The 23,076-nt window shown below is 55.0% G+C and overlaps 3 protein-coding genes across 6 annotated transcripts; 1 reads left to right on the top strand and 2 right to left on the bottom strand.

Moving 5' to 3' along the window:
• Positions 1-2,684: 2,684 nt before the first annotated feature.
• SPATA25 (spermatogenesis associated 25) lies at positions 2,685-5,436 on the bottom strand. Its single transcript, XM_034424173.3, has 2 exons — positions 5,308-5,436; positions 2,685-3,530 (listed from the first exon to the last, which is right to left on the bottom strand). The coding sequence occupies exons 1-2, from the start codon at positions 5,369-5,371 to the stop codon at positions 2,749-2,751; spliced, it is 846 nt and encodes a 281-aa protein (XP_034280064.2). The 5' UTR covers positions 5,372-5,436; the 3' UTR covers positions 2,685-2,748.
• A 787-nt stretch (positions 5,437-6,223) lies between these two features.
• On the bottom strand, positions 6,224-16,397 carry NEURL2 (neuralized E3 ubiquitin protein ligase 2). Of its 4 annotated transcripts, XR_015732936.1 has the most exons (3): positions 15,240-16,052; positions 10,476-10,616; positions 6,224-6,633 (listed from the first exon to the last, which is right to left on the bottom strand). XR_015732936.1 is itself a non-coding variant. In XM_034424174.3 (2 exons), exons 1-2 carry the CDS (start codon positions 15,907-15,909, stop codon positions 6,518-6,520), a joined length of 786 nt encoding a protein of 261 aa, XP_034280065.1. In that variant the 5' UTR covers positions 15,910-16,397; the 3' UTR covers positions 6,224-6,517. The 4 variants fall into 4 exon arrangements, 3 of the variants coding, with proteins under 3 accessions (XP_034280065.1, XP_087745033.1, XP_087745032.1); XM_034424174.3 differs by lacking the exon at positions 10,476-10,616 and having other exon boundaries at positions 15,240-16,397; XM_087888907.1 differs by lacking the exon at positions 10,476-10,616 and having other exon boundaries at positions 15,178-16,052.
• On the top strand, positions 16,386-22,274 carry CTSA (cathepsin A). Its single transcript, XM_034424172.3, has 14 exons — positions 16,386-16,804; positions 16,887-16,998; positions 17,263-17,313; positions 17,405-17,491; positions 17,586-17,741; positions 18,099-18,190; positions 18,288-18,372; positions 18,459-18,550; positions 18,705-18,783; positions 19,491-19,636; positions 19,727-19,802; positions 20,380-20,469; positions 21,243-21,347; positions 21,866-22,274. Exons 1-14 carry the CDS (start codon positions 16,638-16,640, stop codon positions 21,947-21,949), a joined length of 1,422 nt encoding a protein of 473 aa, XP_034280063.2. The 5' UTR covers positions 16,386-16,637; the 3' UTR covers positions 21,950-22,274.
• Positions 22,275-23,076: the final 802 nt, after the last annotated feature.

Below are 23,076 nucleotides of genomic sequence, written 5' to 3'. Positions count from 1 at the left end.
GGACGAGCGGCGCCTGCCAGTCCCGCCCGCTGAAGTTTGCCCGTCGAAGGAGGGGGGGGCGGACTCAGCCCGGGGCTGGTGGGTGCCGAGATGGGCGGCTGCTCCGAGCCGGCCAAGGCTTAGGAGGCATCCGCGGGAGACCCGGTGCTGGGGCGGCTCAGGGCTGGAGGCTGCAATGCTGGCCATTTCCACAGATCTGAAAGCTGCCGAGGTTGGATAGCCGCGATCTCCCGTCTCTCCCTGGAATTCCCCCCGGAAACGCCAAAATGCAAGGGATGTTTTTGTGAACCCCCGTCTGATGCCCATTCCCCACCCCCACCCCGGCTCACCAAGATGAAAAGACCTCGCAGGCCTTGGGAAGGAGGCAGCCAGCACAGGTAAGCCTTGACTTATGACCACAACCGAAGCCAAAATTTTTGTTGCTAAGTGAAACATTTGTCAAGTGAATTTTACAACCTTTTGTGCCACAGTTAAAGTGAATCTGCAGTTGCTAAGTGAGTCACACGGTTGTTAAGTGAATCTGCCTTCCCCATTGGCTTTGCTTGTCAGAAGTCACAAAAGGGGATCACATGACCTGGGGACACGGAAACCGTCGTAAATAGGAGTCAGTTGCCAAGCATCCCAATTTGGATCAAGTGATCACAGGGATGGTGCATGGTTATAAGTGTGAAAAACAGTCATAAGTCAGTGCTGTTGTAACTCTGAACATTCACTAAATGAATGTAGAAACTTTGGAAACCTTGCAGGAAAGAGCAACTAAGAGGATTAAAGGCCTGGAGACTAAAACATATGAAGAACGGTTGCAGGATTTGGGGTTTGGCCAGTCTGGAGAAAAGAAGGACCAGGGGGACCTGACAGCAGTGTTACAATATTTGAGGGGCTGCCCCAAAGAAGGGGGGGCAAGCTATTCTCCAAAGCCCCTGAAGGCAGAACAAGAAGCAACGGATGGAAACTCATCAAGCAGAGAAGCAACCTATTTCTAGAGAAAGACCCTGACAGAACAGTTAACCGGTGGGACGGGTTGCCGTCAGAAGTTGTAGGTGCTGGTTTTGAAGAAGTTTGCACAGCCATTTGTCTGAAATAGTAGAGAGTTTCTTATTTGAGCAGGGGGGCTGGACTGGAAGACCTCTGAGCTCCCTTCCAACCCTGTTATTCTGTTATTCTGCTTCAACCGCTCCACCTGACCTGCTGTTTCAGCCAGGCCTTCCGGCTGCTGGGCAGACACACCTGAGCTGTGCTGAACTCAGAAGGAAGCTCTCTGGAATCATGGTTGCCCCAAAGGAGCCTTTTTTTTCAAGAGGCAACTGGGCTTCCTTGTTTTTCTTTGAAGACATTTCACTTCTCATCCAACCAGCTTCTTCAGCTCTGACTGGATGGAGGGGAAGGGAAGGATTTTTATGCAACTGTCTGCAAGGAGTATAAATCCTTCCTTTCCCCTCCATCCAGTCAGAGCTGAAGAAGCTTCTTGGAGGAGAAGCGAAACGTCTTCAAAGAAAAGCAAGGAAGCTTGAAAAAAAAAAGGCTCCTTTGGGTCAGAAGGAAAGGATTTGCAGCAGAGAGGAGTGACCCAAAGGAGGAGGGGGGGGACTTCCAGCTGGGGGGGCTGATCCTGATGACCAGTCGGAAGTCTTGAGAAGTTCCCAGGATGAATCGTTGGATAAATATCTGATACAGGTAATCCTCAACTCACAACCATTTGCTTAGTGACCGTTCAAAGTTACAACGGCACTGAAAAAGTTACTTATGGTCTGTCCTCACACTTATGACTGTTACGACAGCATCCCCATGGACCAATCACCACACCTTGGGGAGTTGGCAACTGGCAGGGAGGTACGACAGTTGAAGCCTCCTGGAGTCGTGTGATTTGTGACCTTCCCAGCCGGCTTTTGACAAACAAAGTCAATGAGGGAAGCCAGATTCGCTTAACAACCACTGATTCACTTAACGACTGCAGTGATTCGCTTATCATGGGAAGACAGCTCATAAAATCAGGCGTGGTTCACCTAACGGCCACTTTTCTTAGCAATGTAAATTCTGATCCTAATTGTAGTCATAAGTGGAGGACTACTTTAGCGTGTTTTCTAACCCCCGAGCTGAGCCAGGGCAGCCCCAGAGGGATTCACCCGTTGCTGGGCTGGCTGACGGACGGACTGGGCCTTCGGTTCAGGTGGGGGCATAATGGGAAGATCCTCTGTTTCTTTCTCCCTCTCTGGCCCCTCACAGAAACTTCTTTCTTTGGTAAAAGTGGTGGGATTCTATGGGATGCAATCCTGTCCCTGACAGACGGATGGGCTTCGCTGGTGGGGAGGAAGGGGAGCAGCAGCCAGTCGTGAAGGACAGTCGCGAGGCTCCCCCCTCGTCTCTGGGCCAGAGCACCTCCAGCTGGGCAGGGAAGGTTTCCTCCGGCCTTCGCCTCCTGCTCATCCCCCCCCCCAAGTGGGGCCTCTGGGGACCCCTTGCTAGCAGTCTCCCTGACTGGTCCGTGCCTGCTGATCATTCCTGGCCCCAATCAGAGGATGGGGGGCTCCCAGCAGCCCTGCATGGAGAGCGGCCTGGCAACGAAGGGCAAGCAGGGGCAGGACCGGTCGCAGGGAGGTCAAGCCGAGCCAGCTGGGAAGGGCTGGCATGAGCAGCCGAATTGGGGCGCTGGGTCAGGGACACGAAGGGCAGCAAAGGTCCAGTTATTTCCATTCCTTTATGTCGGCTTCTCAACCCCCCTCATCGCCCACCCGAGGGAGTCTCTGGCTGCTACTTCTCCAGCTGGGCCAGGAAGAGGGGCAGGAGGCTCCGGTGGGTCGCTCGCCTGCGCTGCCGGTCCCTCTTGCAGGAGGACCCCAGGCGCTGGAAGGCCCCCCACTGCCTCCTCGGGGCCCCTTCCTCTGGGCCCTCGCCGGGGTCCAGGTTCTCTGCCATGAAGCACTGGGCGGCATGGATCATGTCTTCCTCACGCACACCGGGCACGGGGACGGTGGGGATGCCCGCGATCATCATGGCCAGGGTCAGGATGCAGATGTTGGGGGGCCAGGGCAGTCTGGGCTGGGCATCCCTGTCTCCATTCAGCTTGGTCGACATCACGAAGACCCCCCCGCTGGGCAAGAAGCCCCACTGGGCCAGGGCAAAGTCCCCGCCAGAGCTCAGGGGCTGCTGCTGTGGGGGCTGCGGGGGCCCCGTGGGGAGGTAGAGCCACCGCTCGGCCGGGTGCTCCAGCGGGAACTCCTGGGCCACGTTCTGGAGGGGGAGCCTGCAGCAGGAACCCTGAGGGGGCTCCCAAGGGTCCGTGCTCCCCTGCTGGAGGGCCCCCGGGGCCAGGCACGACTGGGCGAGGCTGGGCACCGAGGGAAGCCGCGTGGCACCGCCCTGCAGAGGACCCGTCTGCTTGGCCTGCGGTTTCCTTCGCAGGAGCCCCGGGGGGCACGGGATGCCAGCTGAAGGAGAGGCCTCCCGTGGCACCTGGGCAAAGGGGCTCAGCCGACTCCGTGGGGCCTCTCTGGACTCGCTGCTGCTGCTGCTGCCACTGGCGGTCGGTTCTCCTGTTCAGGGGACAACATGCCCGCTTGAGAGTCTGCCCTATTTTCTGCCGATGCAACAACCAAAGGGGGTGAGGGCAGCTGAAGGATAATCCCCCACCCCTTTCAGCAGGTCAGGCCAGAAAGGGGGAGCCCAGACCCCTGGGCACTTCTGGGCACAAGCAGAGTTTCCAGTCCCTGCAACTTCTCTTGCTCAAACCTCTTCCTCAGAGGAACTAGGAACCACAGAGGCCTTTTCTGTCATTTGCACCCACTTAGTTGCCCACCTCGGGAGCTGGCAAAGAGCATAAGAGGCTCAGTGTGGGGTGCCCCACTGGAACAGCCATTACTCCTCAGCCTGTGAGCCCCGGAAGAGCAGCAGAGCCCCACTGAATGCTGACAGAATGCCACTCTCCTGGGTGAAGTTGGATGGGCATGGCTTGTGCCAGCTGGGCCCCATCAGGGATGTTTCTGCCCATAAGGAATACTAAGGGATATGGAGGCATCCGAGCAGATTCTGCTCCCCAGCTGCCTTGGCAGACCGGATCTTGGACAGTTGGAGAACAGCTGCTTTCTCTAGGACAATGGACTATATGGAGAAGGGGCCTTAGAGACCATGTAATCGATCCCCAATACCCAGCCAACAGCCCCTCCTTGAAAATCTCTTGCAGGGAGGAATCCACCCCTATTTTAGGCAGGATGTGCTACCAGTTAGTCTCTCCCACAGCCAACGAATGTCTTTTAATATTCATTTTCCTTTATTTTCATTCTGACCCACTGGTCCTCCCCCTTCTCCTCACCAGTCCACCCACCCACCCACACTCAGACACCCCCCCCCAGGCTGCTCTTTTGCCAGCGAAATAGGGCCAGCCTCTTCAAGTGCTTCTGAGGAGGGTTGGTCCCCAGTTCCCTTTTCTCCTCTAACCCTCCCAGTTTCTCCAGCTATAATGGTGGCTTCCCAGGCTGACAAGGATTTAGAAAAGGGTAAAATACCCCTCATAAAAGGGGGGGGGTTAAACTGACTCTTTAAACATCTGTGGAGATTCTCCATCCTGCTTGTTCCAAAGGTGCTTTTTCCAAAAGGCAACTGGATTTTCTTGGTGTTTTCTTTGAAAACGTTTCGCTTCTCATCCGAAAAACTTCTTTATTTCTAACTTCAGAATTCCCTGAAGAAGCTTCTTGGGTGAGAAATGATTTCAAAGAAAAAGAAAGAAAAAGAAGAAAGCCGTTGTTTTTGGAAAGCACCTTTTGGAGACGGCCTCCCTTCTAACCCTCCCCAGTTCCTCTGGGTCTGTGATGGTGGCTCCCCAGGCTGACAAGAATTTGGGAAAGGGTACAATAACTCCCACTCCCCCCATAAACCCTCTGTGCGGCGACCGGACCCATCTGGCTGCCAGTTCAGGGAAAAGCAGCGAAAGGGGAAAGGATCCCACCCAGAGATCTTTTGCGCTTCGGTTGTCCTGGAGGGGAGCTGGTGGGGTGGCCGGCTGCTGCTTCTGCTCCGTCCCTTTCTTAGCCAGTCTGGCTAAAGAGACTTAGGAAAGAAGTTCTACTCAGAGGTCAAAACCCCCAACTCTGCCCCTTTGAAAAGAGCAGAGCCCGGCAGGGCACAGGGGGGTCCACGCCCTCACACCAGCCCGGTCATCTGTGTGGCTTGTCTAGATTGCCCTGATCATGCAACTGGAGATGGCTGAGGCCTGTCTCTGCAGCGCCCCACGCTCTGCTCAGGATCCCCATTTCCAGGCCCTTCTGGCACAGCTGCCAAGCCAAGTTCAAATTGTTTGGGGGGGGACAGTAATACCTTGGTGGGAGGGTGCAAAGGAGGCCGAGGAAGCTTTTTCCAGGCCCCCACAAAACGCCATCATCTGTGCTGCAACCTGGTCAGCGCTGCAGTGCCAGTGCTGTCCTCTGGCCACCCCGAGTGCCCCCCCATTCTAGAACCAGCATCACAGGGTGTGGGCCTTATGTCACACAGGGCCACTGAGGTCTCTGCTCTGGTGGTCAGGTGGCCTGAAGTGACTGGGACCTCCGTCCCCTCCCCCAACCCAAACCTTCCTCAAGAGGCGCTGTTGACACCTCAGGATTTGGTCATTCTGATGATTGCTGTAGAGTCACAGGTTGAAGTGAGAGAGATAAAATCCAGGCCTCTGCAGGCCTTCCGAGTTGTGGAGACCTTGATAAGGGAATCACAAGCTTATAGCTGAACCTGTGAGCATAACCACAAGATGCGTGTAGAAGAATTTTTATAACATCTGTAATTCCTTAATTCCTGTAAGCAGTCTTCCTCTTATGCAATCAAGAAACCTATTTAGGGCGTGCCACGTTTTTCAACTTTTAATTTCCAAACATCAGGGGTGCTCAAAAGTTGTAACATGCCTTGGGGATTGAAAAGATATTCTGGTTGCTTTAATACAATGTAGATGTGCTTGGTTAAGTAACTACATAAATATAGTAACTTTTTAACATTTTGTTTGTTTCATATGTGCTTGCTTAAAATTGCATTTGGGGTTCTCCCAGCCTTATGGGGGGACCCACCTTTGTCCGGCACTGAAGAAATGTGTGACTAAGAGAGAGCACCTGGGCTCTGTTCGTGCTGAGCCACAGCTGGCCCTGGCCTGTCAGGGGGAGCCCAGCCAGGGTCTTCCCTGGTGACTTAGAGAAACTGGGGTTCTAAAGTCTGGAGGTGCTACAGAAATATCCTCACAAGCAGAACAATATCCTTTCCTTGAGACTGTTTTTATTGAACACTCGTGGCTGCCACAGATCCTGCTCAGATTTACATGCGGGAAATTCTCGCCCTGACCACAACGGGGCACTGCCCTCGTGTGGCACCTTCTGGGCTGCTCCGGGGGCACCAAAGGTTCCCCGGGTTCATTTGGGAGCGCCCCAACGGAGGCTTCCCGTTGCTTGACATCCACAAAATCGGCGGCTGCTTCCTAGGCATTTGCAGAACCAGCCCTGTCCGGAAAGACCCGCCAGGCAGGTGAGGCAGGTGTGCCGGGCCAGGTGCTTCATTCGTATTTGCAGAGGTCCTTCAGCAGCGGAGGCAGGTTCAGCCCGTCAATGGCCAGGCGGTGGCTGATGTGCTTCTGGATGGCCGTGCGGCAGAGAGTCTGCAGGGAGGGCACTGGCGGGAGGGGGAGAGGAAGGTGAGGATTAGACCAACGTAAGTGCCCAGAGATGCAGACCCTCTTAAACTAGCTTAAGAGGCGAGGGTTAGACCAGCATTAGTGTGTCCTTGTGCCCATCCTGGAAAACTCGTTTAAGAGGTGAGGATTATACCTACATAAGTGTGCAGAGATAACAGATTCTCTTAAACCAGTTTTAGAAATGAGGGTTAAACCAACAAAAGTGTGTCCTTGTGCAGACCTAGTTAAAGCAGCTTAATACATGAACTAAACCAACATAAACGTGCCACTAACCCAGCTAAACCAGGTTAAGACACGAGGATTAAACCAAGGTAAGTGTCTCCTTTGCGCAAACCAAGCTGTTCTGAGTTGCAGGAATTGTAAAATGCATCTTTGGGGCTTATTATTCTCAAGCAGCTGATTTTTGTGCGACAGAAAGCTAGAAGCTCTTGCTATTTTTTGTTCTCTAATTCCACCCACCACCCACCCACCCCGTACGAAACAAAACAAGAAAAGAGAGTTTGCAAACAATAGAAAAAGCAAAGTTGAGACTCTAGAAAGAGTGCAGAGAAGAACAACAAAGATGATTAAGTTAAACTATGGTATGTCTAACTAAGAGAAGGGACGGAATAGCAGTCTTCCAATAGTTGAAGAGGGGTCCTGAATGTGAGAAGAATTACTCACTGGAACGGCTTCCCTCCAGAAGCTGTGGGGGCTCCATCACTGGAGGTTTTCAGGAAGAGGCTGGACAGCCATTTGCCTGGAATGGTATAGGGTCTGCTGCTTGAGCAGGGGGTTGGACTAGATGACCTCCATGGTCCCTTCCAGCTCTGTTATTCTAATCTAAAGGGGCACAGAGCCAATGGGGCACAAAGGAAGGCTTCCTCAGAGAAAGTGGGGGATGCCCTCTGAGAAGAAGGTTCACTCTGAAATTCTATGGCCATGGACCAGGGGGGGTGTCCAACTTTGGCATCAGTGATGCTGGCTGGAGAATTCTGGGAGTTGAAGTCCACATATCTTAAAGTTGCCAAGGTTGGACCCCCACCCCCACCACTGCAGAGCAAAAGGGGGACGCAATCAGTCTGTGCTGGGGGGATCCAGCCAGAAGGCAGACAGCACTGGGAGGGGGGGGGCGCTGCCTAAAACTCAGAAGCACAAACGTAGCCTTGGGGGACTCCCCGGCCACCCAGCCGTCACTTGGCTTCAGGTTAATGGCCTCCTGTTCCTCCTTCCCTCCCACCCTTGACACATGGCAGGGGTTGCGGTGGCCCTCCTGGGGTCCCAGGGTCTTATCCCTCCCCCAGTGAGAGAAAGACATCACTTTGCAGAGTGAAAGCTGCTCCTGAACAGACATTGCCTGGCCCAGCACCATGGGTTAATGAGTCCTTTAGAGGTGGAAGGAGTGCAACGCCTCCGGTGTGACCCAGTTGGGCTTATTCAACAGCCTCAGGAGAGCCTCCTGGGGCCCTCCGCATGGATTAGGGTTGCCTGTGGGCAGGTGTGTCTCCGTCATGGCACCTTCCATTCAGAGCAGCTGCTGCTCCTCAGCAGGTATGGTCACCACGGAAGGATGCTGTGGGTGGGGGGATGCCAAAGGCCTTCAAGAGCCGGTCTCCTAGGGAGAAAGACCATCCTTGACAGCTGGAGTCCAGCCCTTTCCCTCCTCAGCAACCTCCAGATCCAGAGATAATCAAGGAGGGAAGCAACCTGGAATTAAGGAGAAACTTCCTAACAGGGAGAACAACGATTAACCAGTGGAACTGGTTGCCTCCAGAAGCTGTGGGTGCTCCATCACTGGAGGTTTTCAGGAAGAGACTGGACAGGCACTTGTCTGAAATTGTATAGGATTGCTCCTGGTTGAGCAGGGGGTTGGACTAGAAGACCTTCCAGCTCTATTCTGATTGAGTAATTGAAGTCTCTAACTGCTGATATGCTGCTCCTTCCCTTCCTCTTGAATTGGTCTCCTGGGAAATCCTAAATGATTCTTTCAAACTCCATCTGGAGCGCCCAAAATCAACCCCCCTTCCAGAAATTCGCCTGGAGATTGAAAAATACCACACAGCTGTTGTGTTGGTCCTGTTTATCCTGTGTAACTTTATCCCTCAGGAATAATTTCTAAAAATAGTTTTATTAATCTGTTGTGGTAACAGCAACATCAAGAGGACTGTGGCACCTGGGAAAAGGAGCAAATACAGGATGCCCTGAAACAGTTTCCATGAAACTGTGTGCCACAGTAAATCTCCTATACAATACAGCACACTATAAAAAAGATGTTGAGGCTCTGGAAAGAGTGCAGAGAAGAGCAACCAGGATGATGAGGGGACTGGAGGCTGAAACATAGGAAGAACGGTTGCAGGAACTGGGCCTGGCTGGTCTAGTGAAGAGAAGGACCAGGGGAGACAGGAGAGCATCTTCCAGTATCTGAGGGGCTTCCATAGAGGAGTTGGGGATCAAGCTATTCTCCAAAGCACCAGATAAAGCCAGACAAGAAATAATGGATGGAAACTGATCAAGGAGAGATTCAACCTAGAAATGAGGAGGAATTTTCTGACAGTGAGAGCAATCCACCCATGGAACAGAAGTTGCCTTTGGAAGTTGTGGGAGCTTCATCACTGGAGGCTTTCAAGAAGAGACTGGACTGCCATCGGTCAGACATGGTGTAGGGTCTCCTGCATGGGTGGGGGTTGGACTAGATGACCTACAAGGTCCCCCAACTCTTGTTTATCTGTATCTGTATCCTGGATGTTGAGATGACACAAAATTGTCTAGATTCTTTCTTGCAACTGCTACAGAGAGATGGTATTTGGCATTTCACTTTTGCTCGAAATCTTTCAAGAATGAGAATAACAGTATATTAGAGTTGGAAGGGACCTTGGAGGTCTTCTAGTTCAACCTCAAGCAAGAGACCCTCTACTGTTTCAGACCAAGTGGTCGTCCAATCTCTTCTTAAAAACCTCGAAAGATGGAGCCCTCACAACTTCCGTAGGCAAGCCATCGATTAATTGTTCTCACTGTCAGGAAATTTATCCTTAGTTCTCCTTGATTAGTTCCCATTCGCTGCTTCTTATTCTGCCCTCAGGTGCTCTAGAGAATAGGTTGACCCCCTTTGTTATAGTTGAGGGGCTGCCACAAAGACAAAGGGCTCCACCTGTTCCCCAAAGCACCAGAAGGCAGGACAGGAAGGAACGGATGGAAACTAATGAAGGAGAGAAGCAACCTGGAATTAAGGAGACATTTCTTGTCAGTAAGGACAATTAACCAGTGGAACAGCTTGCCACCAGAAGTTGTGGGTGCTCAATCACTGAAGACGACTGGACAACCATTTGTCTGACAAGGTATAGGGTCTCCTGCTCGAGCAGAGGGTTGGACTAGAAGACCTCCAAAGTCCCTTCCAAATGTATCGTTCTATGTTCTTTGTGGCGACCCCTCAGATATTGGAAGAGTTCAATCATGTTCCCCATAGTCCTTCTCTTCGTTAGACTAGAAGACACACCCAATTCCTGCAACTATTCAAATCTGTGTCTTCACTTCCCAAGTACATACGTCAGTCCTCAACAGCAGACCTTCTTGGTTCAAATCAATCCTCTTCCTATTTACTATTTTACTATTTGCCCCCCCCCCCATAGCCATTTTTTTCCTTCCTTTGGGACAAACGGTTGGCCATTAAGGATCCCCTCTTGTGGCCCAGCCAGTTGATGGGACAGGCACTTAGGTGAAGGTCCTTGCTAAGATTCCGTTAGGAGCCCCACTAAAAATAAGTGAAATGTATTTCTCAGCATTAAATATTAAGACCACTTTAAACTAAAACAGGTAAAATGTTGAGGCTGCAATGGGGCCGTACCGAAAAGGAGGCGGAGGACAGGACAGGCGATGCTGCTCCTGGCTGTCACCTGCATTTTAAGGGAAGCAACCCACACCCTTAAACTGGGACACCCTGTCCTCTTTCTGCCTTGGGATTTGAGTGGTTCTGCAGCAATTAGCTCTGGAATGGAAAAATGGAACATAAGTGAGTCATCACGTTTTGGGAAATACTAGGCAATTAGAGATAAATGCGTTTCCTCCTTTCTAATTATTGTTTTATCCATTAATCATGTTGTTTGAAATTAAAACCAATTCGATTAGTAAAACCATTGAAATAGCAAAGTGCGTTAAGACGCAGCTCTCTCTCTCCCTAACTCCCTCCAAGCAACACCCTGGGTGAGGCGGCTGGGCTCATCCACAGTCCTCGGGAGTTTCTGTGGCCGAGTGTCAGACGGATCTCCAGCTTGGGTGTTTCTTCAGCATGCTTGCTATTGGCTGCCGGGGGGGGGCTCGGGTATTTGGGATGGGGAAGTGAGCTGGTGTCCTCCCATGAGAACTGAAAGGGAGGTTTGCACCCATGAATTATGGCACTGCTGAGTGGAGTTGCTCACACTCCGTCAAGGCCAACCGTCCTGAGACTCCAGGAGGGAGAAATAACTGAAAAGGAGTCTTCCCATACCATCATACTGGATGTTGATTGGACTCTCAGTGCTGGGCCCTGTGGTGAGGGATTTGGGGTGACTTTCAATCTGTAACTTTCGTGCGTTTGGAATCAGATCTGGCCTTGCTTTTGCTACTACTTCAAACTTAGTAAAAGTACCTCTTCTCTAAATCAGTGGAGTTAGGGGTTTTCTTTCTTTTGAAGGGAGGCAGGCCTGACATTGAGTGACCAGGCCTGACATTGAGTGATCCTGGACTCTCCAATCCCAGCCCAACCGCTTGTCAGAACTACCGTCTTGAGCTTCAGCCTCAGCCTCCCTTTATTAGATGCCAGTCGGCCACAAAGTATGGGAGGAGGGAATTGCTGTGCTCCAGGGGAACGGGGGGAACCGAAACTATGCATCACGCCGTCCTGAGACATCGACTCATCGCTCCAAAGCCAAAGGCCTGAAAGGGGAAGTACAAGGCTCACCAGCGCAGAGAAGAGCAAGAAAGAGGATGAGGGGACTGGAGGCTAAAAGATATGAAGAATGGTTGCTGGAACTGGGCAGGTCTAGTCTAGACAAAAGAAGGGCTTACATAAGGTTTACTAAACTGGATAAGCAAATACTATTATTATTATTTGATCATTAATGTTATTATTATATTATATATAATAATATAATTATATTACTACTACTTCTTAAAATTAACTGTACCCAGACAACACCCTGTTTATGTAATTGTTACATTGAATTGTTACATTGAATAAATTGAATTGTTTATGTTTAATTTAAAAAAAATTAAACTTGAGAAAAGAAGGGCTAGGGGTGACATAGCAGACTTCCAGTATTTTAGGGTCTGCCACAGAGAAGAGGGGGGGGGGTCCACGTATTCTCCAAAGTACCTGAAGGCAGGCAGGACAAGAAGCAACGAATGAAAACTAATGAAGGAGAGAAGCAACCTGGAATTAAGGAGAAATTTCCTAACGGTGAGAACAATTAATCAATGGAACAGCTTCCCTCCAGAAGCTGTTGGAGTTCCTTCACTGGAGGCTTTTAAGAAGAGGCTGGATAGCCATTTCTCTGAAATGGTGTAGGACCTCCTTGAACGGGGTCGGACTAGGAGACTCCGAAGGTCCCCTCCATCTCTTTGTTATTCTGTTGTTCCGATTAGGGCTAATCAGTCCTAAGGTACGTCAGGAGGAGGGAGCTGGTGGGTTGCTATGGGTGCCTGTGGAAGTCGGAAGGAATCCAGGGGTTGCTGGTGGTGGTTGCAGGTTACCCACAACTGAGTGGTGATAACAGGAGAGCCAGAAATGAGAGTCTGAAGGAAGCTCTGAAATGTTCTGAAGGAAGGAGATTCGGGGAGGGGGTCCCTTCCGGCGCAGGGCCTGAGCGGCTGGGTGGGAAGGAAGGAAGGGAGAGAAGACTGAAAAAGCAGCTGAGACCTTCGGAGACCCAGGAATGCGCGAGAAGGCTGTGGATGATGGGCATCTCCGAGGAAAAAGGCCTGTTTCCCATACATCGGGCGATTCCTGCCTGCGCCTGGCATCGGAAGGGCTGTCAATCTAAAAGCGTGATTAATCTGATTGTTTCTGATGAAAGACTGAGGGGATTAGTGGCGGAGGGAAGCGGGATCAGAGAGGAGAGAATGGGAGGGATTTTTGCTTCAGTGCATTGACCCCAAAATTTCTGATTTTAGGTGAGACATACATATGGTAAGTGATTTTCCCCACATTTTACAACTTTTTTTGCCACAATCATTAAGTGAATCACCGCAGATGACAAGTTAATAACCTGGTTGTTTAAATGAATCTGGGGATGTCCATTCAGTTTGCTTGTCAAAAGGTCGCAAAAGGGGATCAGGTGACCCTCCAGGACATATCAAAGGTCATAAATACGAGTCAGTTGCCAAGCATTTGAATTTTAATCATGCGATGTAGTGATTAAAGGTCGTAAGTGTGAAAAATGGTAATGTTATTTTTTTCAGTGCCATTCTAAGTTGGAACGGTCATTAAATGAACTGTTGTAAGTCGAGGACTAGAAGACAGCATACTCATCCAATCGAATAAATGGAAAGAAAAGTAAGGAAAAAAGGCTATGGAAGCTGCTGAGAGGCAGGAAATGCCCCTTCCGCAGAGGGCCACAAGGCCACGCGGGACGGAAGAGAAACCTGGAAGGGGTTTTCCTGAGAAAAGGCTGAAGGGGGGGAAAGAGGTGGTGGGTGGAGGAAACAGCAGAGCAGGAAGACCTGCTGCCAAAAAGCTGCCCCTCGGGAGCTCTGAGGCCCTTCCGGCCTTGGGACGGCAAAGGATTCGCTTGTTAACCGTCTCTGGGAAAGTGCTTGGCTGAGAGGCCCCAGCCAGGGAGCAAAATGCGGGGGAGGCCAGCCCCCCCCCCCCAGGCAAGAAGCAGGCAGGCCAGGTTTCTGCTCTTCAGGGGGCGACTATGAAGGTGGATTTAAACAAAATGTAAGATAACTTCTGAATACCACTGAATAAAATATTGTGTGAGAATATATGGAATCCCCAGAAGAGAATTATCTCTAGCTCAGGGCTGAATTGTGGAGTCCTTGGTGCTCTCTGAGCTCGGTGGTGTTCTTGTAGACGTTTTATTAGCCAACTAGGTTGCATCATCAGTGCTGGAAGGGAGTCTCATTGGCTCTCTCTCTCTTTCTTTCTCTCTTTCTCTCTCTTTCTCTCTCTCTCTCTCTCTCGTTTCCGCCTCAACTCCGCAACACACACACACCCCTCTTCTAGCACTGATAACCTCCCATAGCTGGGTCATGAAACATCATCCAGGAAACCACCAAGCTTAGTGAGCACCAAGGACGTTTTTTCATGCTGTTGTAACTTCAGTCACTAAACAAATGGTTGTAAGGCGAGGAATACCTGTATGGCACATCAGATGTTGCTGAATTTCATCTCCCAGGATCCTTCACTCTGGCCATTCCGGCTGCCCCCTCCCCCATCCTGGCTTAGAGGGGAGAAATCAGAAATGATGTCCTTTCTCAGATACGCATGCGAACACTGAGTTAAACACTTTTGCAGTCCTGATCCCCAGATCTCACCTGTTCCTATTTTTAATTTATTTTTATATATATATTTTTATTCTACCTGTTTTTAAAATTTCCACAGGGGTCAAAGCTGCATTAGTCTTTTGCAGCACAAATGACACAGAGACTTGTGGCACCTTAAAGATTAACCAATTTATTGTCCCAGTAACTCTTTGTGGTTCATAGCCAGATTGTGATCCATAAAACTTTCCATCATCAGACACGGATTAATCTGCAAGATGCCAGAAGCCGTTGTGGGACCATGATAATCCCTAGTATTCCCAAATCACCTTCCCGCCCTCTAGAAGCACCTGGACCAGCCCTGCCCTTGCAATCTTTCCATCAAAGCCCCTGAGGAGGATGGTTCATCTCTGGCGTGGGTGGGGCAGCTTTACTGAAAGTCGCCTGATGAGCAAAGAACTTCCTGCTTCTGTTGTGCTGGGTGTCGGAGGAGCCTCACTGACAGCTCCTCTTCAGAGTTACACCACGTGACTTCCTGCTCCTAACATGAGTTTGGGAACCGGGCCTCCTTCCTCCAGGATGAAGACGACACCTAGAGAGAGAAAATGCCGGGTGCTGGCGGGGCTCTCCCTCCTCCAATGCATCCCACCCTCCCCTGAGCTAACTCAGAATAACGGAGTTGGAAGGGACCTTGGAGGTCTTCTAACCCAACTCCCGCTCTCTGCTCAAGCAGGAGACCCTAGACCATTCCAGATAAGTGGCTGCCCAGTCCCTTAAAAGCCTCCAGTGATGGAGCTTCCACAACCTCTGAAGGCAACTGGTTCCACTGGCTAATTGTCCTCATTGTCAGGGAATTCCTCCTTAATTCCAGGTTGCTTCCCTCCTTGTTCAGTTTCCGTCCATTGTTCCTGGTCCTGCCTCCTGGGGCTTTGGAGAATAGCTTGACCTCCCTTTTCCTTGTGGCAGGTCCTCCAAATCCTGGGAGGCTGCTGTCAGCTCATCCCTAGTCCTTCTTTTCATGAAAGTAGACCTGCCCAATTCCTGCAACCCTTCTTTGCACTCAACATGGACCCCCCAGGCCTTGCCTGCTTCTAGCCGGCCAGCAGCCCCCCCGTGGGCTGGGTTAGCGAGGCGGGGCGATACCTACAGCCGTATTCCACCTGGATGAGTCGGACGCTCTTGGTGGAGGCGAAGACGTCGACCACGGCGTAGAGGGGCCGGGAGCCGGGCAGACCCCTGGCGCTGGGGCCCATGTCTTCCCCGTTGATGACGATGTGCATGTGGGCCGTCCCGTCGGGCTGCGGGGTGAAGAGCACCCCGATGCGGCTCTTGCGGGCCGTGGCCGGCAGCGCGTTGGCTCTGTAGAGCCCATCCAGGATGTGGCTGTAGCGGCCCGGGCGGCTTCGGCCCACCAGCTTGTCGCGGGGGATGCGGACTTGCTCGATGAGCAGGTGGGGGCCGGCCAGGAGCTCCCGCCCGCCGGCCGCCGCCTCGCCCACGCGGTTGTGGTGGCGGGTGATGGCGAAGACCCAGCTGTCGCCCAGCCGGACCAGGTCCGGGAGCGAGTACTCGGGCACGGCGGGCAGGGCGCGGGGGTCGCGGGCGGTCAGCCCCACGCGCAGGTGGCCGCACCAGCCCGCCTCCTTCTCCTCGACCTCCACCAGGAAGAGCTGCCCGGGCTCCAGCGGCCGGTGGCTGAAGCACAGCCCGTGCGCGAAGCTCTCCACGCGGGTGGCGCGCGTGCGCGAGGCGTCCAGGCGGACGTGGGCCCCGTGGACCCCGTGGAAGCGCGTGGGCGGGGGGCGCGCGGCGGCCATGGCGGATCCCAGCCCCGCCGGCCCCGGCTATTGAAGGGGCGCCAAAGAGGGAGAGCGCGGCGGCCGGGCCGGGTCCTAGCGCCCGCCACTCCCGGGTGGGCAAGCCCGGCTCCCCCGCCAAAGCAGCCCGGACGCCCAGAGCGCTTCTGCCCGGCCCGCGCGGGGCTTCTCAAGCAATCAAAGGAGGGAGCGGCCTCCCCGCCCTCCCCCTCCGCCCGATCCGCGGGGCAGCCGGGCTTCCCGGGGCTTCGCTCTCGGCCCAGGCCGTTCCGGGCCGCAGCCAAGGCGCGGCGGGGCAGCCGGACTCCGGGAGCTGTGCGGCCACCGGGCCAGTCTGGGCTGCGCCGCGGCAAAGACAGCGCCCGCCATCCCGCGGCGCCTGCGGAGCTCCTGGGGCGCACCGGGGCAGCGGCGGGGGCGGGGGGGTCTCCGGGGAATCCCGGCCGCCGCTCCCCCTCCTCCCCCTCCTCCCCCTCCGGCTCCGCAGCGGGCGGGGCGAGGTGGCGCGCCGCCCCGATTGGCCGCTGCCGGCTCCGGGCCCCGCCCCGCCCGTCAAGTGACCGGGGCCCGGCGGGGAGCGGCAGTCACGTGCGCCCGGGTGCCGCCGCAGTCGCCGCCGCCGGAGCCCAGGAGCTGCCCGCCCGTGGCCAAGTGAGCTCCGCCGGGGACAGCGCCGGAGGCTCCTGCCCGCCCGCCCGCCCGCCCGCCCTGCGCTTCCTTCCCCGCAGATGGCTCTGCCGCTGCTGCTCCTCCTGGCCGCCGCCGCCGCCGCCTGGTCCGGGCCGCCGCCGTCCAAGCTGGCGATCGACTTCCTGCCGGGGCTGCCCAAGCAGCCGGCCTTCGAGCAGTACACGGGCTACCTGAGCGTGGACGGCGACAAGCACCTGCGCTACTGGTAGGCGGGCGGCGGCGGCGGCGGGCGGGCGGGCGGGCGGCGGGACGGGGCGGCCCTTCCGACCGCGGCTTCCTCTCCGCAGGTTCGTCGAGGCGCAGGACGCGGACGGGGAGAAGCCGCTGGTGCTGTGGCTGAACGGCGGTCCCGGCTGCAGCTCCCTCGCCGGCCTCCTGAGCGAGCACGGGCCTTTCACGGTCAGTCGCTCCCCCGGGGCCGCCGACGGGGGTGGGGCGGCAGGCAGAAGCTCTGGGGCAGCTTCCCTTGAGGGCTCCTGGGGCCGGCCGGCTCTTGTGTCTCTGGCATTTGTGAGGTCACACTCACCCCTGCAACTGGGGCCTCCCTTAGGAGGGGCTCTTGGGCCTTCCAAGCTGCCCGGGGGGACACAGAGCCTGGTCCCGGGCAAAGGCTGTGGGCATCCCAGGGGTCTTCACTGAGGAGGGTCACTTGTGCCCCTTTAGGTCCAGCCAGATGGGGCCACCTTGACCTACAATGAATATGCCTGGAATAAGGTGAACTTCCCCCCCCCCCCAAAGCTTGGCTGGAGCATCTCCTGCCCTCCCCCACCCCCGTGGAGCCTCACCCCTCCTTGTCTCCCTCCAGCTCGCTCACATCGTGTACCTGGAGTCCCCGATTGGCGTTGGCTTCTCCTACTCGGATAGCCAAGACTACCACACCAATGACACAGAGGTGAGTACTGGCCCTTGGCCCCTGCCTTCCCTGCCCTAGCCTAGCTGGTGCCTGGCATGTTGCTCTCTCTCCCCCCCCCCCCCCCCCCCGGCAGGTGGCCCGCGTCAACTACCTGGCCTTGAAAGAGTTCTTCAACCTTTTTCCGGAGCATCTGCCCAAAGACCTTTACCTGGCCGGAGAAAGCTACGGCGGGATCTACATCCCCACCCTGGCAGAGTGGGTCATGCAGGACGCCAGCCTGAACTTGAAGGTGGGTGTGTCATCAGGGCCTGTGGCCCTGGAGCAGACTCCCGGGAGCCTGCCATTAAATGGGCAGGTATGGCTGCAGGGCTGCCCAGGGGCATTGCTCCTGGCACTGGGCAGCTCTGCAGAGGTGAAGTGGCAAAACCAGAATGTCCCTCCCTGAGCCTCACATGAGCTGCTCTCTTGGGGAACCAAAACCAGGATGTGGGCAAGCCTTCTCCATTTCCCTGCCATCGGGAGGGGGGGGGCAGCACCGGGGAGGACCTGACCGCCAACAGCAAGTCAACCCCTCTTGTCTTGGGCATTGGGGGGGGAGGGAAATGGTGGTGAGGGGCTGCTGGAGGTCACCGGACGTGTCTTTCAGGGCCTCTCGGTGGGCAACGGGCTCTCCTCCTACGAGACCAATGACAACTCCCTGGTTTACTTTGCCTACTACCACGGCCTCCTGGGGAACCGGTGAGCCTCTGCCCGGGGGGGGAGGGGACCTGGGAAGGGGAGGGGCTGGCACTGCTGCCCCAGAGTCGGCTGAGGACCCCCTGCTTCTCCTCCACAGGCTCTGGGGCGACCTGCAGCGCTTCTGCTGCTCCGGAGGGAAGTGCGACTTCCACAAAAACCCAAATTTGAACTGCACGGCTGCTGTGAGTGAGGACTCTCTGCCTATTGAAGGATGGAGGGGGGGCGGGGGGAACCCCTTGAGGTCATCCGGCTCTCTTGTTCCTCCCAGATGTTGGAGATGATCCACATTGTGGACGAATCGGGCCTCAATATCTACAACCTCTATGCCCCCTGTGCTGGGGGGGTGCCGGGAAAATTCAGGTGAGTCCCTGGCGGTTTGCAGGCTGCTCCCCCCCTTTCCTCCCCCCCGCCCCCGGTTCCTTGTCTCCTGGTAGTGGCGGACAGGGCTTCCCCTGGGTGGAGGATGTGGGTGAGGGAGCCCAGGAAGGCTGCTCAGCCGTTGTCCCCCTGGCAGCTACCTGGACGGGACCATCGTGACTCACGACCTGGGCAACAGCTTCGTCTGGCACCCGGCCCGCAGCCTTTGGAGGCAGGTGAGCAGAAGCCGCTTGGGATGCGATGACGGCCAGGCTGGCCTGGACATGAGCCCTGCTGGGAAAGATGGGTTGGGGGCCTCCAAGGTGACCCTTCACTGGTGGGGGGTGGTCTCTGGGAACACCCAAGAATGGTCTCCTTCAGGGTGGGAGATTCTTTGGGGGACAAGAGCCATCTTGCTAGAAACGCCCGTCTGAAATGGCCTGAGAAAGCAGAGTGAAGGTTTCATGCGCTTCTGTGGGGGCCCCCATGCCCCCCCCAACTCAGGCGGCCCTGGATTTAAGACAGTTCCCCAGAACCCAGGAAGAGGAAGAGGAAGCAAAGGCTCTTTGGGCAACACAGCAGCTTTCCTCTGTCCTTTGAAGGCCTGAAAGCAGCTGAGGGAGGGAGGAAGGGAAGAATGAATGAATGAATGAATGAATGAATGAATGAATGAATGAATGAATGAATAATGACTGGTGGGTGAATAAATGAATGAGTAAGAGTGAGTGAATGAGTAAATGATTGGATGGGTGAGTGAGCGAGTGAGTGAATAAATGCGTTGATAGGTGGGTGAGTGAATGAACAAATGAACTGAATGGATGGATGGGTAGGTAAGTGAATGAGGAAATGAAATGAATGGATGGATGAAGTGAAGGAATGAATGGAGCTGCCCCTTCATGGGTGGAAGCCTCCTGGAACAGCCGCTGTGCTTGGAATCCCTCAGAATCTGCTGAACCTGGGGGTGACCAAGCAGGTGCGACTGGACCCCCCCTGCATCAACACCACCGCCCTCACCCGCTACCTGAACGACCCTCAAGTGCGCCGGGCCCTGCACGTTCAGGACGATGCCCCGACGTGGGAGATCTGCAGGTGAGGGGGGGCCCAGGGCAGCTGCTGAGGCATCGGGGCGGGGCGGGGGGGCTTCTGCAGGCCACCCCCTAATCGGGCCCCTTTTCCCAGCTTTGCTGTCAGCCGTGGCTACAAGCGCCTCTACTCCAAGATGAACGACCAGTACCTGAAGCTGCTCAGCACTGGGGTGAGTTGCTGGGGTCAGCAGTGGGGTTGCTGGGTGGGGGTGGGGGGTGACAGTGCTCCTTACTGTACTGCTCCGCCCCCCCCCCCTTACTCCTGGTGGAGGGAGAACCAGGCTGGCCCTTCCTCCAGGTCCTTGTAATCCTGGCCGGCTTCTAGAAGAGAATAGACCTCCCCTTGGAGGTCTTCTAGTCGAGCCTATAATTGTCCTCACTGTCAGGGAGTTTCTCCTTAGTTCCAGGTTGCTTCTCTCCTTGATTAGTTTCCATCCATTGTTCCTTGTCCTGCCCTCCGGTGCCTTGGAGAATAGGTTGAGCCCCTCCTCTTCTTTATGGCAGCCCCTGAGATATTGGGACACTGCTATGATGTCTCCCCTGGTCCTTCTTTTCTCCAGACTGGCCAAACCCAAATCCGGCAGCCGTTTTTCATGTGTTTTAGTCTCCAGGCCTTTGACCTGAACTTTTTCCAAAGTACCAACATCTTTTTTGTAATTTGTGGTGACCAAGATTGGTTGCAGGATTCCAGGGGGGCCTTACTGAGGTTTCATAAAGCGGAACTAATTCTTCATGTGATCTCTGCAGAAATACCGCATCTTGCTGTACAATGGCGATGTGGACATGGCCTGCAACTTCCTGGGGGACGAATGGTTCGTGGAGTCCCTGCAGCAGAAGGTGGGCTGAGCTGGGGAGGCTCTGGAGGGGAAAGGAAGCCCCTCGGCACCCCTGGTTCCAGGCTGGGTGGGGTGGGGTGGGGACCAAAAGTGGCACCCCCTGCTCGTCTGCCCTACGCTGTGTCTCTTCGGAAGGAGCCCCTCGGTCCACCTCCTCCCGGTAGTCCTTGACTTACAACCACAGTTGTTCAGTGAGGTTTGGCCCATTTTATGCTTTCCTTGCCACGGCTGTTAAGTGGATCGATGCCGTTGTTGAGCTAGTAACACGAACGTGAGGCGGACTAGGCTTCCCCAGGGACTCTGATCATCAGAAAGTAACCCGGGGACACTGCGACGGTCATAAGTATGAACCAGTTGCCAAGCGCCCAGATTCTGATCCCATAACCATGGGGATGCTGCAAAGGAGTCACTTTTTTCAGTGCTCTTGTAACTTCAAATGGTCACTAAACGAACTGTTGTAGGTGGAGGACTACCTGTGTGCAGAGCCACCTTGCAGGGAGGCATAGATGTTTAATAAATAAATAAATAATGCACAGAGGGGATTGACCACCCTGCAGCTCCTCCCCCCTCTGGGTTGGGGGACGCGTGGAAGGCGATGGGGCTCAGGGATTCTGGGGGGCACAGCCTCCTGCAGTGGGGATTCCTCGCCTAACTCCCCCTATGGCCCTCCCCATCGGGCCGGGCTGGGTGCTGCCTGCCCCTCGTCTCTGCTGCTCCTCTGGAAGCCCAGAGACCCTCACAGCTGCCCCCCCTCCCCGGTCCTCTTGCCCGCAGGTGGAGGTCACCCGGAGACCCTGGATCTTCACGGACAAGGACGGCCAGGATCAGATTGGGGGCTTCGTGAAGGAGTTCACCAACATTGCCTTCCTCACCATCAAGGTAGCGTGGGGAGGGGTCTCACGGGAGCAAAGCTCGCCCTCCCCTCCCAGGGTCTTAAGGAGGCTACCTGTCAACTCTCCCCCTGGTAAATGCAGCAAAAGGAACTCCTGGGATGTTATTCTACCAAGAGTATCACTTCACCGATAATTCCACGTAGGCCCAGGAGTAGCAACGCCAGTTCTAAAGTTTTCGCGCAAAAACCAGCATAGGTGAAATCCCCCTTTTCCCCTGGACCTCCCCACGGTCCATTGTCCACCAATCCATTGCCTCCATTTTGTTTAGGGAACAATCTGAGCGCCTCCAAGTTTTTTCCCAGCGTTCGACCTTGTGGTGTTGGGACTGTCTCAGGCTACAGACGGCTCACTTGCATTCCTCAATCCTCCCCGCTTCCCCCAAGCCTCCCATGCATTCCAATGCTTTCCCTGCCCCCTCCCCGTTTCTGCTGTTCCTGGCTGCGAGGAGGGGTCCATGGCGAGCCAGCCACGACACCCCTGTCGCTTCGTCTCTCCCTTCCACAGGGTGCCGGCCACATGGTGCCCACTGACCAGCCACGGGCAGCCTTCAACATGGTGCAGCGGTTCCTCACTCGGCAGCCCTTCTAAGCTCAGGAACAGCATCTTTCCTGGGGAGACCGGCCCCCTCCCGCTGCGGCGTGGCTGCAAGGAGTGGCTCCTGACCGGCCTTTGGTGGAAGCCTGGGCGGGTCCTCCGGCAGGGCCCCGTCTCCCCTCGCCCTTCTCTGCGCATTTGCACTGTCCTCAGGGAGGAAGCAGGTCCCCTCGCTGCCCTCGGGGGGGTGGGGGGTGTTGGGACCATTTCTCAGCCTTCGTTCTGGCTGCTCTTGAAGGAGGAACTGGAGGTCAAGAGCAGCCACGTTCTCCTTTCTGGTCCAAGCAAGCGATTAAACTGTTATTTTTCTAACGGAAAAGGAGCGGAGTGATATGTGGAGGAGAGGCTGCCCTGGCTGCAGAGCTGGGTCTGGGGGCTAAGGGTCTTCACCGGAGGCTTTGAAGAAGAGACTGGACAGCCATTTGGCCGGAATGGTAAAGGCCTACGGTAAAGGTGTCCAAGCTTGAGAACTTCCAGTCTTGTGGACTCCCAGCTATGCTGGCTGGAGAATTCTGGGAGTTGCAGTCCGCAAGTCTTAAAAGTTCCAAGTTTGGACTCCCCTGGTCTTAGATCTCCTGCTTGAACAGGGGTTGGACTAGAAGACCTCCAAGGTCCCTTCCAACTCTGTTCTTCTGTAATTATCCTCAGCCCTTCCCCTCTCTTCCCATCCTTCCCACCTCCAGCCCTGCCCAATGGGCTGCTCCCAGAAGCTGCTTGTGGGGAGGAACAGCAGCCAAGGAGTGTTCTCTCCAGGCAGCTGCAGCAGGTCTGACAGCCTCACCCACCTGCCAGCTGCCTGGGGGAGGGGGAGGGGCATGCCAAGCCCTGAGGCGGGGGAGGTGGTTGGGCAGCCGCCTCTTCGACTATCCCAGAATCTGCAGCCGAGTTGTGGCTTCTGGAGTTCCGTTGTGTCTTTTAGCAATGGTTCAGTGTTCCCTTTAAGGTTGAGGAAGGAGTGGGTTGCTTGGGATTTTGGGGTGGTGCTGTCAGGTGAACCCCCAAATTAGGCTGGTGGCGAGGATAGAGCCTTGGTTCAGTCCGAGAGCAGTTTGGGCTCTCTGAGCAACCAACTCAAAGTTCTCTGACTTGGGGGGTGTGAGCTCTGCCCCCTCAGCAACCCC

The sequence above is a fragment of the Pantherophis guttatus genome, chromosome 3 (genome assembly GCF_059756535.1).
Source record: "Pantherophis guttatus breed Tessera chromosome 3, ASM5975653v1, whole genome shotgun sequence".
NCBI classification, from domain to species: domain Eukaryota; kingdom Metazoa; phylum Chordata; class Lepidosauria; order Squamata; family Colubridae; genus Pantherophis; species Pantherophis guttatus.
The sequence above is the reverse complement of the archived record's forward strand: the minus strand, read 5'-3'. Positions and strand labels throughout refer to the sequence as shown.